Source organism: Maylandia zebra, linkage group LG16 (assembly GCF_041146795.1).
Source record: "Maylandia zebra isolate NMK-2024a linkage group LG16, Mzebra_GT3a, whole genome shotgun sequence".
In the NCBI taxonomy this organism is placed as follows: domain Eukaryota; kingdom Metazoa; phylum Chordata; class Actinopteri; order Cichliformes; family Cichlidae; genus Maylandia; species Maylandia zebra.
In genome coordinates this window covers 14,138,350-14,151,494 of record NC_135182.1, presented here as the reverse complement: position 1 = coordinate 14,151,494, position 13,145 = coordinate 14,138,350, and the positions used below count along the sequence as shown (strand labels likewise).

Below are 13,145 nucleotides of genomic sequence, written 5' to 3'. Positions count from 1 at the left end.
CTGATGGTGCAGCAGTAGGAGCAAGTTTTTGAGCACAGCTTACAATGATGATGAATGAGAAGTTTAAATGACACAGCACTGGAGACACTTGATCTAAATACTCCAACGTGCTCGCAGCCTAGTTTGCTTTGTTGATTGCACTGTATGACAACTTTGCCCCTTAGGGACTTGGCGAGCATGAAAACATAGCAAGAGGTAGTAGGTCAGGGGAAGAGTTTTAATCTGTTAAAGAGACAGTGTTATATGTGTAGAACAATTGTTTTCTCAGTGCCATTTGTTTCAATCCAAGGTCACTTCCTGTTTTTCACTGCCCACGTGATCCGACGGGCTCTTGCGTGCTAAACAAGCTCGCCAGCTGTTTAAGCGACACTGAGCGAGAAGCGAAAAAGCTCTGTTCTTGTGCAGACTAAAGAATGCAATCTGCACTTTCAAAGGAACTGAATTAAAATTTGCTTAAATTTTCACAACCCACTTTTGCTCTTGCAAGGCTGGTAATTGTGCGCTTGTGTAGAAAACCTCTGTTGACATGGATGAGAAATGGGACGTTCGGTATTCAGTTCAGCAGCACCAGCCAAGCTTGCAACAATGTTCATCACGGTCAGCTTTTACTGGCATTTATTTCCTGAGTTGGAAGGAAAACATTTGCTACGAGGTGGGGAAGTTTTTCAGTTCTGATTTTTCATTTCCACTTACTAAACCAACTTCTTTTTCAGCAGATGAACACACGTGCATGCACCTCAGCTGTGGCCGATGTTTCTCTTTTACATGCTGACTTTGCTACTTTATTAACATTTACACTGGGAAGGAGTTAGTGGCTGGCGCAGTATGTTGAAGTTTCATCTTGGCTATTTTTTTATCAGTCCAGAGAGCTTGTATTATTTTACCACCATTGTGTGTATGTGTGCTTATGTTTGTGTGTCTGCATTTGTAAAAGTGTGCTGAAAAGAGAGTCTGTGTAAGCTGACACCTGACTCGTTTATCAGGTGTCACTGACGCTGCTGTTTTCTCTCGTAGCAATGGCGAAGGCAGGAAGAGGACTCTGTCTGGCTGTAGCAGTGACTCGTTCAGCGGGGGTCTCCCTCTGAGCCCACGCAGGGTCTCCTGGAGACAGAAGATCTTTCTTAGAGTCGCATCGCCAATGAACAAGCCATCTGCATCCATGCCGCACACAGGTCTGGCAACTCGATCCTTGTAAGAGTTCAAGAAACACAATGTAAAAGCTTTGTATAATCCACAGATCTACTAGAAGGCAGATCGAATCTTCTTCTAAGAAATGACAGTACCTCAAACAGATTTTTAAATTCCAGGCTTATATGCAAAGACTGAGGGTTGAAAAAGAGCAAAGGGAGAACAAGTAGCTTTGTACCATTGTTTTCCCCCATGAATAAGTCTCTAACAAGGTTTTTGACCAAGCAGCATTGCAAAATTGTATCATGATTTTTATTTACGACTGATTTAGTCATATATAGTTAGAATATTTTCTGACTGAAGCCAGAAAAAACAGTTTCATTTTTTTGACTGCTTTCTTGAGTTTTGTCTCCAATGTTGACAGTCAAACATCTGTCTCTAAGAAGTGATTCTGTTTTTTTTGTCCTTCTGTTCAGTTAAAATTGGTCTGGGTTTATTGGAGCTCCCTGCTGTGTTTTTTGCTGCATTGATGGGAGCAGTGAGACTGTTAATACACTGTAAAACCAAAGCAGATCAGAAGCTAGAGCAGTCTGAATGCCTGTGTGCAGCTGCAGAGCTGAGTGCTAACAATCTGTGAACTATCACTGCAGAAAGCCCATCTTTATTTTCTAGCATTCATTGTCCCAAAAGTTTTGACTTAACAATATATTTTCTATATTTACCATGTGTTGGATGTTGTGTTTCAGACGACTCCGAAAACAGGGAGCTGTTGCCTCTCTCTCCTCGTGCCTCATCTCTGGACCCTTTGGGTCAGCTGCTGCCCCAGGCAGGCGACCCTGGGTCAGAGAGGAAGTCAAAGAGGACGGCAGCTGACTACCGGGCTCTCTGGAGGACAGCTATCCACCAACAGATCCTCCTGCTGCGTATGGAGAAGGAGAATCAGAGACTTGAAGGTGCGTCTAACTAGTTAATTCTACACAAAGTATAGTGAACTTGAGTGGAGCCTGGTACTATGACTGATATTGATATTACCGCAAAAGACTTCAAAGTGTATATAAGTATTTTTTTCCCCTCAGTAACTGTTAGTATCTATAACTTGAAAGCTTGGATATCATTGTTAAGTTATATTAAGCTAGGAAGATATTTATTACAGTAATAATTTAAACTCCTGTCTCTTTACTTCACCTGTCATCTAAACTTTACACTCAACCCTTACCCCGTACTCCAATCTTTAAAGTCTTGTCATTCCCAACTGAAGCTTTATGATCATGGACAGAGATAAAGGAGCTGAGGTTAGCAGCTCGTTAAGCGCTTTCATTTTTTGTTTATTTTCAGAAGTCTGGTAACGCCATACTGGTTTTGGGACACTTGAGCAAAGCTACATTTAGTTTTGGTTTTGCAGCACTTTCAGATAGACAAACTTATGTAGAAGCGGTAGTGTAGCTTACAATGAAGTCTTGCAATTTTCCTTTATAAAAAGATTGAAATAATAGCACCAGTAGTGCTACAGTGGATTGTCCAGATGCAGCTTTGCAAACCCAAGGAAACAAATGGCTAAAAAATGACATCAAGTGGGTTATTTTGGGGGCTTTTGGGGCTTTATTTTTGGCGATTGGGAACAGCTATCTTATTATAAATGAATGATTAATGAAGTTACCCTTTAAAATGCTAAAGAAAAGACCTAAGATCATAATATTTTGTAAATGCCCAGATCAAACCATGGACCTAATAAATATGTTGCTTCCAGTGACAGACAGGAGAAGTACTATGTGTCGCTTTTATATTCTGAACACCAACACATCTCTTTCCCTTTGTTTGCTACTATGACATCAATGCTGGTCTGAGGACCTAACTGTGAATAACTGTTTAATAGAAGGTAAGCAACATAAAAGGAGAATTTGGGATAAAAATAAAAGCAGATGTTTTTGCATGCGTCTGGTGGCTGGTTATTGTACCATTCGATTCAGCTTTTTTTTTTTGCGTGCATGGTGATCATACTTTATGATTTCTGTTATTTTTTGTGCTCCCATTATGCTGTTGTAAGTTTCTCCATGCCCATTGTGGCTTGCGTTTATGTGAAAAGGGTTTCCATGTTATCCAGTGATTAAAGGTTGAAGCCGCGATGCTTTGTATCCACGCTTTCTCTGGAACATGGAATCTTTTAATTGTCATTATTCTTTGCTACAAATCCAAAGTTATAGGGGCTTATTTCGAAGTTGTTGGCCTTTAGTCTCATTTTTTGTTTCTTTCTGAAAACAGAGTCTTTAATGGACTTTAATGTATTAAATATGAGTCGGTCGCTTTTTATACTGATATTTATATATATATTCATATACATTCTGTTGCAGCGAGCCGAGATGAGCTGCACATCCGCAAGATGAAGCTTAACTACCAAGAAGTGAGCGAGTGCTCCAAAGATGCACAGGCTTTGTGGGAGAGAAAACTGACAGCCCCGGGCAGAACAACGGTCCCACAAGACAAGGAAGAAATGTATCGTGCCCTCTGCCAAGGTGAGAGGCACTAAAAAAAGAAAAAAAGAAAACCGTATCACCAGTGGCATGTAAACAGCACTATAAATAAATCTGAAACTCCCCACAGGACAAAAAACATTGTAAGTTAACATTGTTTCTTTTATTTCTGTTGTGGTTTTTTGTGTGCAGGAGTTCCAAAGAGCAGACGCGGGGAAGTCTGGTTGCTTCTTTCCCATCAGCACCGGCTGCGTCACAGACTCCCGCCACGTCAGCTAGCCCTGGATACCCACTACCATGACCTCCTCAAGCAGCTCACCGCACAGCAGCATGCCATTCTGGTCGATTTAGGTGTGCACAGGACCACAAAAACCCACGAATTTCATCGAAGATACAGATACAATCTATGCATGTAGAAAGGTTTCTGTGTCTATGTGAAAAAGAAAGTACACCCCATGATTCAGTTTGTAGACTCTCCTTTAACATGTATACGTTTGTCAGTCTTTCACATTAGGGTGGAGGTATTTTGGCCTACTTTTCTTTGCAACATTGCTTCACTTCATTGGGGTTTTCAGGCATTTGTTTATGAACAATCTGGTGTAAGATCTAGATTTGACTGTGTGCTTGTGATCATCGCCCTGTTGCATGGCTCAGTTTTGACCTCACATTTGACTGTAGAATACTTTGTTTGGCTGCAAGGTGCCCAGGTCCTGTGGCTAAAAAACGATCCCAAATCATCACCCCTCACAGCATATTGTGCTGATATGCTGTGTTTGGTTTTTGCCAAATGTGGTGCTGTGCATTATGGCCAAAGGACAAAGGACTGCAGAAGTATTTAGTATTTAGTATTTATTTATTTATTGTCATTGTCAAGAACAATGAAATTGCGTTTGGGGCTTCCATACAACCCAAAAAAAAGAAGAAAATAATAAATACCCCTTAAAACCCAAGTGTACATATTTAACCCAGTGTGACTCCAATGCAATAAGACAATCCTTAGCAATAATGTTCGTAGAAATTCAGACAAAGACCTGAGAAACATGACAAAATACAACAATGCAACCCATTCAATATTATTGTACTGTGAGATATGATATCAGATATGATAGTTATCTATTTAAGAAAGAGGGGGGGGGGGGGGCAGGAGGGGGAAGAGAATAAAGATATGATGCACCAATGCAGACCAGTTCATTGCTATTAAGAAGTTGGATATGGTTATTGTCCGTGAGAGGGGGGCAGAGAGTTCAGGAGCCTCACAGCCTGTGGATACAGGCTGTTGGCCAGTCTGGATGTTCTGGCCTGTATAGACCTGTACCTTCTCCCTGAGGGCAGCAGATGGAAAAGGTGGCGCGCAGGGTGATGTTGGTCCCGCAGGATACTGTGCACCCTCCTCAGACAGCGAGTGGGGAAGATATTACTGATCTCTGGCGGACTTGTTCCAATAATTCTGCCAGCTTCTTTCACCACCCGCTGGAGTGCTTGCTGATCGGCCTTGGTGCAGCTGGGGAACCACACTAGAAATCCATACGTCAGAACGCTGCTGATGGCACAGTTGTAGAAGTTCAACATCAGAGATCTGGGAATGTGTGCGCTCCGCAGTCTCCTCAGGTAGTAGAGGCGCTGTTGGGCCTTCCGTACAACTGAGGTGATATGGTTGCCCCAGGACAGGTCCTCGGTCACAGTTACCCCCAAGAATTTAAAACTGCTCACCCTCTCCACCGCCTCACTGCCAATGAAGAGAGGCAGATGGTTGTTATGGCCCCTCTTCCGGAAATCTACAATGATCTCCTTGGTCTTTTTGGTGTTTAAGACCAAGTTATTGTCGTGGCACCATGACTCTAGTTGTTGCACCTCTGTCCTATAGTTTGTCTCATCATTGTTGGATATAAGTCCGAGCACTGTAGTGTCATCTGCAAACTTAACAATGAGATTGGACGCGCAGGAGGAAATACAGTCATGGGTGAAGAGAGTGTATAGCAGAGGGCTCAGAACACACCCCTGAGGGGCACCGGTGTTGACCACAAGGGTGGAAGAGGTGTTCTTACCCACTCTGACACTCTGTCTACGGTTAGTGAGGAAGTCCACAATCCAGTTGCACAGAGAGGAGTTAAGTCCCAGTTGGTGGAGTTTGGGACGGAGTTTGTATGGCCGGATGGTATTAAAAGCCGAGCTGTAGTCTACAAAGAGGAGCCGTGCATAGGTGTTCCTGTGTTCCAAGTGCTTCAGTAATGTGTGCAGCACTGTGGCGATCGCATCCTCGGTTGACCGGTTCTCCCTGTATGCAAACTGGTGCGAGTCCAGGGAAGTCTGGGAAACCTTTCAAAACAAGCTGCAATACTTCATTCTTTTTCTGATTGTAATGAACTCGAGCATTTAACATGCTAACTGAGGCCTGTAAGATTTGAGATTAAGCTCTCAGGTGTTTTACAGCTTCTTTGAACATTATATAGTCTGACCTTTTGGTGAATTTGCTGGTACGTCCACTCCTGGGAAGATTGTGGTATTGTGTTAACACACACCTGAAAGCTCCAGACCAGCAAACTGATATAAACATCTGATATATATATTAATTAGCTTCTGGCTGCTACAGAACCTCTGAATTCCAATGGGAACAGTAAGGTTATGCTTAGTTTTCGACAGGAATTCACAGAGAAACTTTCTTTTTCACATGACACACGCTGTATCTGTTTATGATTATATATGTTGAGGAAGGCCGGAAATCTGAAGATGGCCTCAGCTGGTCCTTCAGCAAAGGCGACTGTTTTCAGAGCTGTCACTTCAGTATTGTTGCTCGTAGTTTAATGTGTTAACCAGAAAACAACAATTCCTGGTTATTTTTCTCACATTTACTCTCACTATCTCTCTCTGATTAGGCCGGACCTTCCCCACCCACCAGTACTTCTCAGCCCAGCTTGGCGCTGGACAGCTCTCCCTTTACAACCTCCTGAAAGCTTACTCTCTGCTGGATACAGAGGTACATACTGTAATCCCCACAGTGGCTCACTTTAAGGCCTGTACTGTAATGATTGTTGTGAAATTTGCAATAACCCCCTTTTTAAACATTTTTTTTTTAAATTCTTGTGCTGCACAGGTTGGCTACTGCCAGGGTATCAGCTTTGTGGCTGGAGTTCTGCTCCTCCACATGGGTGAAGAGCAGGCCTTTGACATGCTGAAGTTTCTCATGTATGACCTCGGCATAAGGCGGCAGTACAGACCCGACATGGTCTCTCTGCAGGTCAGTGGGTGGAATGAACAACTTATTCTGTCACAATGTCCAGTGTTTGTGTTCATTATGTATTGCAGGAATATTTGCAAATGTTAAGCTCCAGTGCCACCGCTGACCTTAAAGACAATGCTGTGCACAATTACACATGCAAATGTCCATTGCCAAAGGTGGCGTTCAGTTTAAACAAATTCCAATCTATTCGAAACAGTTATACAGTAACAAATGCTTGTTACTGCATAACTGCTATAATGCTGTAAACATTCACTTTTAGCTGTTACTTACTGCTGCATGAACCCTTGTGTGGGTTTTATTAGCTACCAAGAGCAAACAGCAGTTAAGTGTCTCCACCTCTTAGTCAAACCACTCCTGCTCTGTATCTGTTAAACATCATCTGACCTCGCTGCAGTTACAGCATCAGCAGGCGTGGTAATATTTAATCCGCTTCAGGTAACTGCTGAGCCAGGTCTCTCTTCCCTGCAGGGTTTACACTTTTAATCCACAGTTTTTAAAGTCAGGAGGAGTTTCGTCTGTTTTCTCTGCACAGTGGCTCAGTTTGAGGGAGCTAAAGGTATTACTTGCTTTCTTTATACCGTCAGGAAATTGTAAAACTTGATAACTGTCTAATTTTAGCCTGAGCTAACTTCTGCTTCCTTTTTCTATTGGTTGTACTTTTGACTAACGTGCTGTTAAAGAGCACAGATCATCAAATGTCTGGCCGTGACGCATGTCTGAGCAAGTCTATGAAATAATAATACTTAAAGGGCTCTGTGTTTGGATAAAAGTTGGCTTGCCAGCTTGTGATTCCTGGATTGCTCTGTGACATTCTGTTAACAAGTCCTGACATACCAGTTTGACGCAGCATGTTTTGACCTGCTTCTGTGTTTATGTGTGTGTGCAGATTCAGATGTACCAGCTCACCAGGCTGTTGCACGACTATCACCGTGAGCTGTACAACCACTTTGAGGAGCACGAGATCTGCCCGAGCCTCTACGCCGCGCCGTGGTTCCTCACGCTCTTTGCCTCGCAATTCCCACTCGGCTTTGTGTCCCGGATCTTTGGTATATACATATCTTTTTTACTTTTTCTTTTTAGATTAATGGTTTGTTTGCTCACATGCAAAATTGGATATGATAATTGAATTGTCTGCTAAGCCCTACAGCTCGAGGAAAAACATCGTAAATCACTACTGGTTTATGTATTGCCTGTTTTTCAGATTTTGTGTTTGTCGAGGGGTCTGAGGTGATTTTTAAAGTGGCCCTCTGTCTGCTGGGCAGCCATGAGGGGGAGATAGTTGAGTGTGACAGCTTTGAGAGCATTGTGGACTATCTGAAAACGACACTCCCCGCCCTCAGCCACACACAGATGGAGCAGACCATTGCTAAGGTACACAAACTGCCCTTTTTTTTTTTTTTACAGTGCCAGATTATTAAACAAACAGTAACACTTGGAAGTGCATCCTGGCCCAAATTTGATACTAGTGAAAGCTCAAAGCTCAAATCCTTACAACATCCATCAACCACTAAATAACTGAAATTCATGGTTGGTGTCGAAGAATGCACTTTGTTCCCTAGCGACTTGTGATTGCCAGGGGGTCGATGACCAGTCTCTTGGCCTGTGTCAGTAAAGCTTCAGAATATGCTTTTACCTCAGAAAGGTGCCCATGTGATTTGAAGCTGTTTGTAAGATCACTTTGGTCTTTTTGTGGCTATTTGTTGATGAACACTCCATGCAGGTGCATTTCCATTGACCTTAATGTTTTGGTACCAGAGTGTTGTACGATAACGAGCTGTCTTTCAGTGGCATCTATCTGTCTGTTGATGGCCAGGTAATGGAGATGGACATCTCAAAGCAGCTGCAAGCATACGAAGTGGAGTACCACGTTCTACAAGATGAGATGTTAGAATCTGGACCACTGCCTGATGACTCTGAGCGGCTTGACAAGCTGGAGAAGACAAATGCGCAGTTGAAGAAGCAAAATATGGAGCTGCTGGAAAAACTTCAGGTAAGGAAGTGAAGGTTCAAACCTCTATGAGACCCCAGCCCCACCCACTCCCCTGCCGGGTGTTACTTAATTTTGACGTGACTATGATATAATTGAGGTAAACATTTTAACCCAGTGTCACTGTGTGGAGACAATTTTGAAGCCAGTAGTAGTACCTAAAACTACCTATAGATGGCACTAAAACACAAGTTAAAAACACAGTACCAGTGTTTGTAAGACAAAGGGACTAAATGCTGCATGCTCTGCAGATATCGCTTCACTAATGTTTAAAGTAGAACCAGTAAAGTCACACCTGATGGTCTTCATATAAATACACGTTAAAGAAATATTTATTTACTGTCCCATCTGTCTCGTCTGAGTCACACCTATGGTGTTGGAAATCTGCTCGTACAACATTTAACAAGTGCTTGTGATTCTGTAAGAAATAAAATCATATTTGATTTGCACTTTTAAAAAGGTCACGTGCTATCGTGTGACTACAAGTTACAAATTCTTCCTTTTTAGACTTTTAGTTTAGTTCTGAGATTTTGTAACTGTATTTTGTAACCTGTATTAGTTTCACCTCCTGTTTAAATGTTAGTCTATACATTGTACTCTGTGTGCTCTAACATACAATGTTTGTGTCCTCCAGGCTGCGCGGCAAAAGATTCAGACTCTGGAGACGAGCATGGAGAACTTCCTTTCTCGGGAGAGCAAAATGAAGCACATGATTCGCTCTCTGGAGCAGGAGAGGGCAGCTTACCAGAGAACCATTGAACGCATGCGCTCGTGCCTTCCTCCTGATGCCTTGACAGATGTAGAGATGACCCAGATCAAAACAGGGCCCAACGGGAAAGCCAAAACAGCAGCCAAAAAGCCCTGATGGCAACCAGGGTGCCGGCTGCTGTGGGCCAGACGCACAGGCAGATACCAAAATGAACAAATGAAGACTGTTTTGTGGAAAGCTGCTGAGTTCCACCGCATTGTTGTAATGCTGTACAAGAGCTGTACACTATTTTTTTTTTCTTTCTAAATGTGTTTTGTCTGAAGTGGAGACGCGCAGACTGTATAGGGAAATATCTATGTGACATTCGTCAGAAGATAATAGCGTAGTGGGAGGAGAGTTTCATCTGTATTAGCAAACAGACCGTTCCCATAGTGCATTGGAGCCACTGTTCGTCTCATCCATTTCACTGCCAGTTTGAAGGTGAGATCAAGATGCACACCATCCTTCACTTCTGAGATTTTTTTGGTGAGAGTGAGAAACGGATCTGCTCCTGCAATGTTTTTTTTGTTCTTTGAGCACTACTTTCATTCTCAGCAACACTACAAAAGTAGTGAACAGAAGGTGCCTATTGGCAAATAATCTTTTGGACCTCAGGGTCAACTTATAGCCATTACCAGTGTCTTTGATCTTGGAGTGAAGATCGCGTTGTTTTTGATATCTTCAAACTTGTGTCTGCGATGGACGCGCAGCCTCAGGCTATTGATGTTGCTTTGTTACTTCTGTTTAATTCACTTGAAATTTTTGTGAATGTAATTTCTCTCCAAAGATCACGGTGAAAATGTGTCGTTCCCCACCTCGCCCACCTACAGAGACATCTGAGCACACATCTGCCATATTAGGCTTTAAACTTCTGCGGATACGTATATAGTATCATGTTTATCTCTTGGCATCGCCTCACTGCCTTCACGTGAGAGAGCTTTAGTACTTGCACTTGCTACTTTTAAGGAGGAAGTGTTTCTTCCAAAGCTCAGGCAGGATGTGTGGTTGTCTGCCTTTTCAGTTTCCTGTGTGACTGACCGCGGTGTCGCCTTCTTTTAGCACAAAGATCAGACACTGAGACAGAGTTCACACTCCCCGGGCGCCGAACAACAGACCAAGGTGGAGGAGTGATCTGAATGTACATCACATGGTTCTCTCAGAGAAGAAAAAAGTCTGTATGCGATTTTTTTTTTCTCTTTTGTTTTGTGTGTAACAGTTGAATGCAGGTAGCTAGTCCTGTAGATCTAACACACAGTGGCAGTTGCTTTGCTGGTTGTCACACGTCAGCATGTTTGCGTTAAAACTCAAGTGTTTAGGTGAGCAGAGCAGCAGTAAAGGAGAAAACTTGAAGACACTTGAGTGTTCTATTCACTGGTAGGGAGTCTCTCCTAATACAGGGTAATATATACAGTATATAGGCACACACAAACACACACTGTGATGTGAACTGCCTGGCTGTAAGGACAGACAGTTTTATGAGTTCAGCGAGTGTCCCTGGCTCCCTTTTCAGTTTTGTTTTAGCCCACCCCTGTGTCTGACTCACCATCACTGGTTCTGATTGAAAGCAAAGCAGTCTTGGGCTTGACTTCACTTTGAGAAAACGCCCTTCCGTTTAAACCAAGGTGATGTCTATCAAAGGGAGGGGGAAAAAGTACCCACTAACAGTGTCTATCACTCTTTCCGTCCTTGGTGACAAGTTGCGATGACACATTTGTCTGTTTCACTTTTTATTTTTAAATGTCAGTACATGTGGGCATGTTCTGTGGCAGACAATGCAGTGTGTTGATGTTAGGGATCCTTTACCCAGAGCACAGCAGCTGTTCCACGCAAGGCTGACGAATCGAGCCCGATCGTCTCGGTCAGGGTGGGAATTTGTCTTGTAATTGATGCGATTTTGTTCAAATTCAGGCCAAACGTTTCATACTTTATGGAGAAATGGCCACATCTTTACAGCAGGGATTTTCTAAATAGTTAAGAAAGGAAAACATATCAAACAACAAATTGTTAAACATCCATTCTTCACCACTCCCCTGCCTCTTTTTGCCTGTGTTTTGCTTAACTACAGAATTTGTGAATCTTAGAAATAGGTCACCGAACCAAAGATGTGATTGTTTTCCAAAAGCAAATTCATTCAATCAAAATGAAGTGACATCTGTTTGCAATCTTTTGGTTTTTACTATGACAAGAACTCCAACAGTTACCAAATATTGGTAATTTAAAAACACAAAAAAGGTGCATTTTTTCCCCATCATGTTCATTTTTTGTGCCAAAGATGGCCTTTGTTTCTTTTATTCAGAGTTATGATAAAAGCTTCTTTTTGATATCTAATGTAAAGCACGTTCAGGTGCTGAGTCTTGACTTCTACAATAATGTGTGCATCACTGTGTTTTAACAAAAGACTGTCAACACGAGGGCTACCGAGAGGCAAAGAAACTGTCATGAATTCTTCAATAAACCTCACCTTGCCTTTTTTTTTTCTTCTTTTTTTCTGTCTACTCATGTCCGAATCTCTTTCTTGCCCAGTAAGCTCTCATAAAGAAATCATGTTCCTTTAGCAATCCGAGTGTAGGATGTAGCCTGGAGCCCAAATGTCTTTGTGTGTAGACGTATTATTGCGTAAAAGGCCAAGGTAAGCTTCGACAGTTTTAGAGAATCTATTTAAAGACCTTTCAGGAGTTGTTCTTTTGTTAACGCCTTGGGCGAAGAGAACTACAGTTCTGCAGTGGGGTGAACAATCCACACTGAAATTGTGGTCCTGCAAAGAAACGTTCAACCTAGTGTGCATTTCTGAATTAGCTATAGTGTAGTGAATGAAATGAGAAACATTTTTAATGCAGGCGAACATTGAATGAATTGGAGATATCTCTTTTGTATACTAAGCTGGTTTGATTAAACCCATTTATTTTAAATTACTGAGTACCAACCAGGTACAGGTTAGCAACTCTACAACATGTTGGCTTAAATTGGAGAAATGGGTCTGTGTACTAATTAGCCTCGGGGAAGCCTCTGTGTGTTATGAAATACAGTTTTATGGAACTGAAAAACAAAGTAAAAGGGAAAGACATAGCCAGATGCTTATAATCAATACCCCTTATCGATTATTAGCAATGTGAAGGTCTATAAATATAGTTGAATATAAATGCTTTCCTTGTGCAGTGCTCAAAGCTTTATCAGAGATTCTCGAAACCTCAGTTGATGTTGAATGTTAAAGTTCATGATGGTACAATTACAATTGTTTGGAATGCTTTTGAACATTTCTACTCTTAGAAATAAAGAACATGGCAGTACAACTTAGGTTTACAAAGTTGCATCTGAACAAACCACAAGGCTTCTGGTACGATGTTCGGGCAGATGAGATCAAAGTGGAGATGTTTTTCCATGATGTACAGCACCATGTTTTGTGAAAACAAAACAGCATGTCAGCACAAACTCCTCAAGCACGGTGGTGGAGTCGCGATGACTTGAGCTTGTTTTGCAGCCACAGCACCAGTGCACCGTGCAGTCACTGATTTGACAATGTTGTGATGTGATCCTAAGAGGGCTGGGCGTAAACAAATGCTAGCAACCCTCAATGAA

At 42.2% G+C, this 13,145-nt stretch overlaps 1 protein-coding gene across 6 annotated transcripts in view; it reads left to right on the top strand.

The window, feature by feature from the left end:
• Positions 1–12,041, top strand: part of tbc1d4 (TBC1 domain family, member 4) — a 28,895-nt gene extending 16,854 nt beyond the window's left edge. For 5 of the 6 annotated variants that reach the window (XM_004567988.4, XM_004567987.5, XM_076874739.1 and 2 more), the window contains 10 exons: positions 1,015–1,172; positions 1,875–2,081; positions 3,477–3,638; positions 3,789–3,947; positions 6,470–6,570; positions 6,688–6,831; positions 7,721–7,880; positions 8,036–8,205; positions 8,648–8,824; positions 9,456–12,041. In XM_004567988.4, coding sequence (XP_004568045.2) covers positions 1,015–1,172; positions 1,875–2,081; positions 3,477–3,638; positions 3,789–3,947; positions 6,470–6,570; positions 6,688–6,831; positions 7,721–7,880; positions 8,036–8,205; positions 8,648–8,824; positions 9,456–9,686 — 1,669 coding nt within the window. In that variant the 3' untranslated portion in view covers positions 9,687–12,041. Of the gene's footprint in view, positions 1–1,014; positions 1,173–1,874; positions 2,082–3,476; positions 3,639–3,788; positions 3,948–6,469; positions 6,571–6,687; positions 6,832–7,265; positions 7,391–7,720; positions 7,881–8,035; positions 8,206–8,647; positions 8,825–9,455 lie in introns of those variants that run through there. The other variant, XM_012923772.3, reaches the window with a different exon arrangement.
• The last annotated feature ends 1,104 nt before the right edge of the window (positions 12,042–13,145 follow it).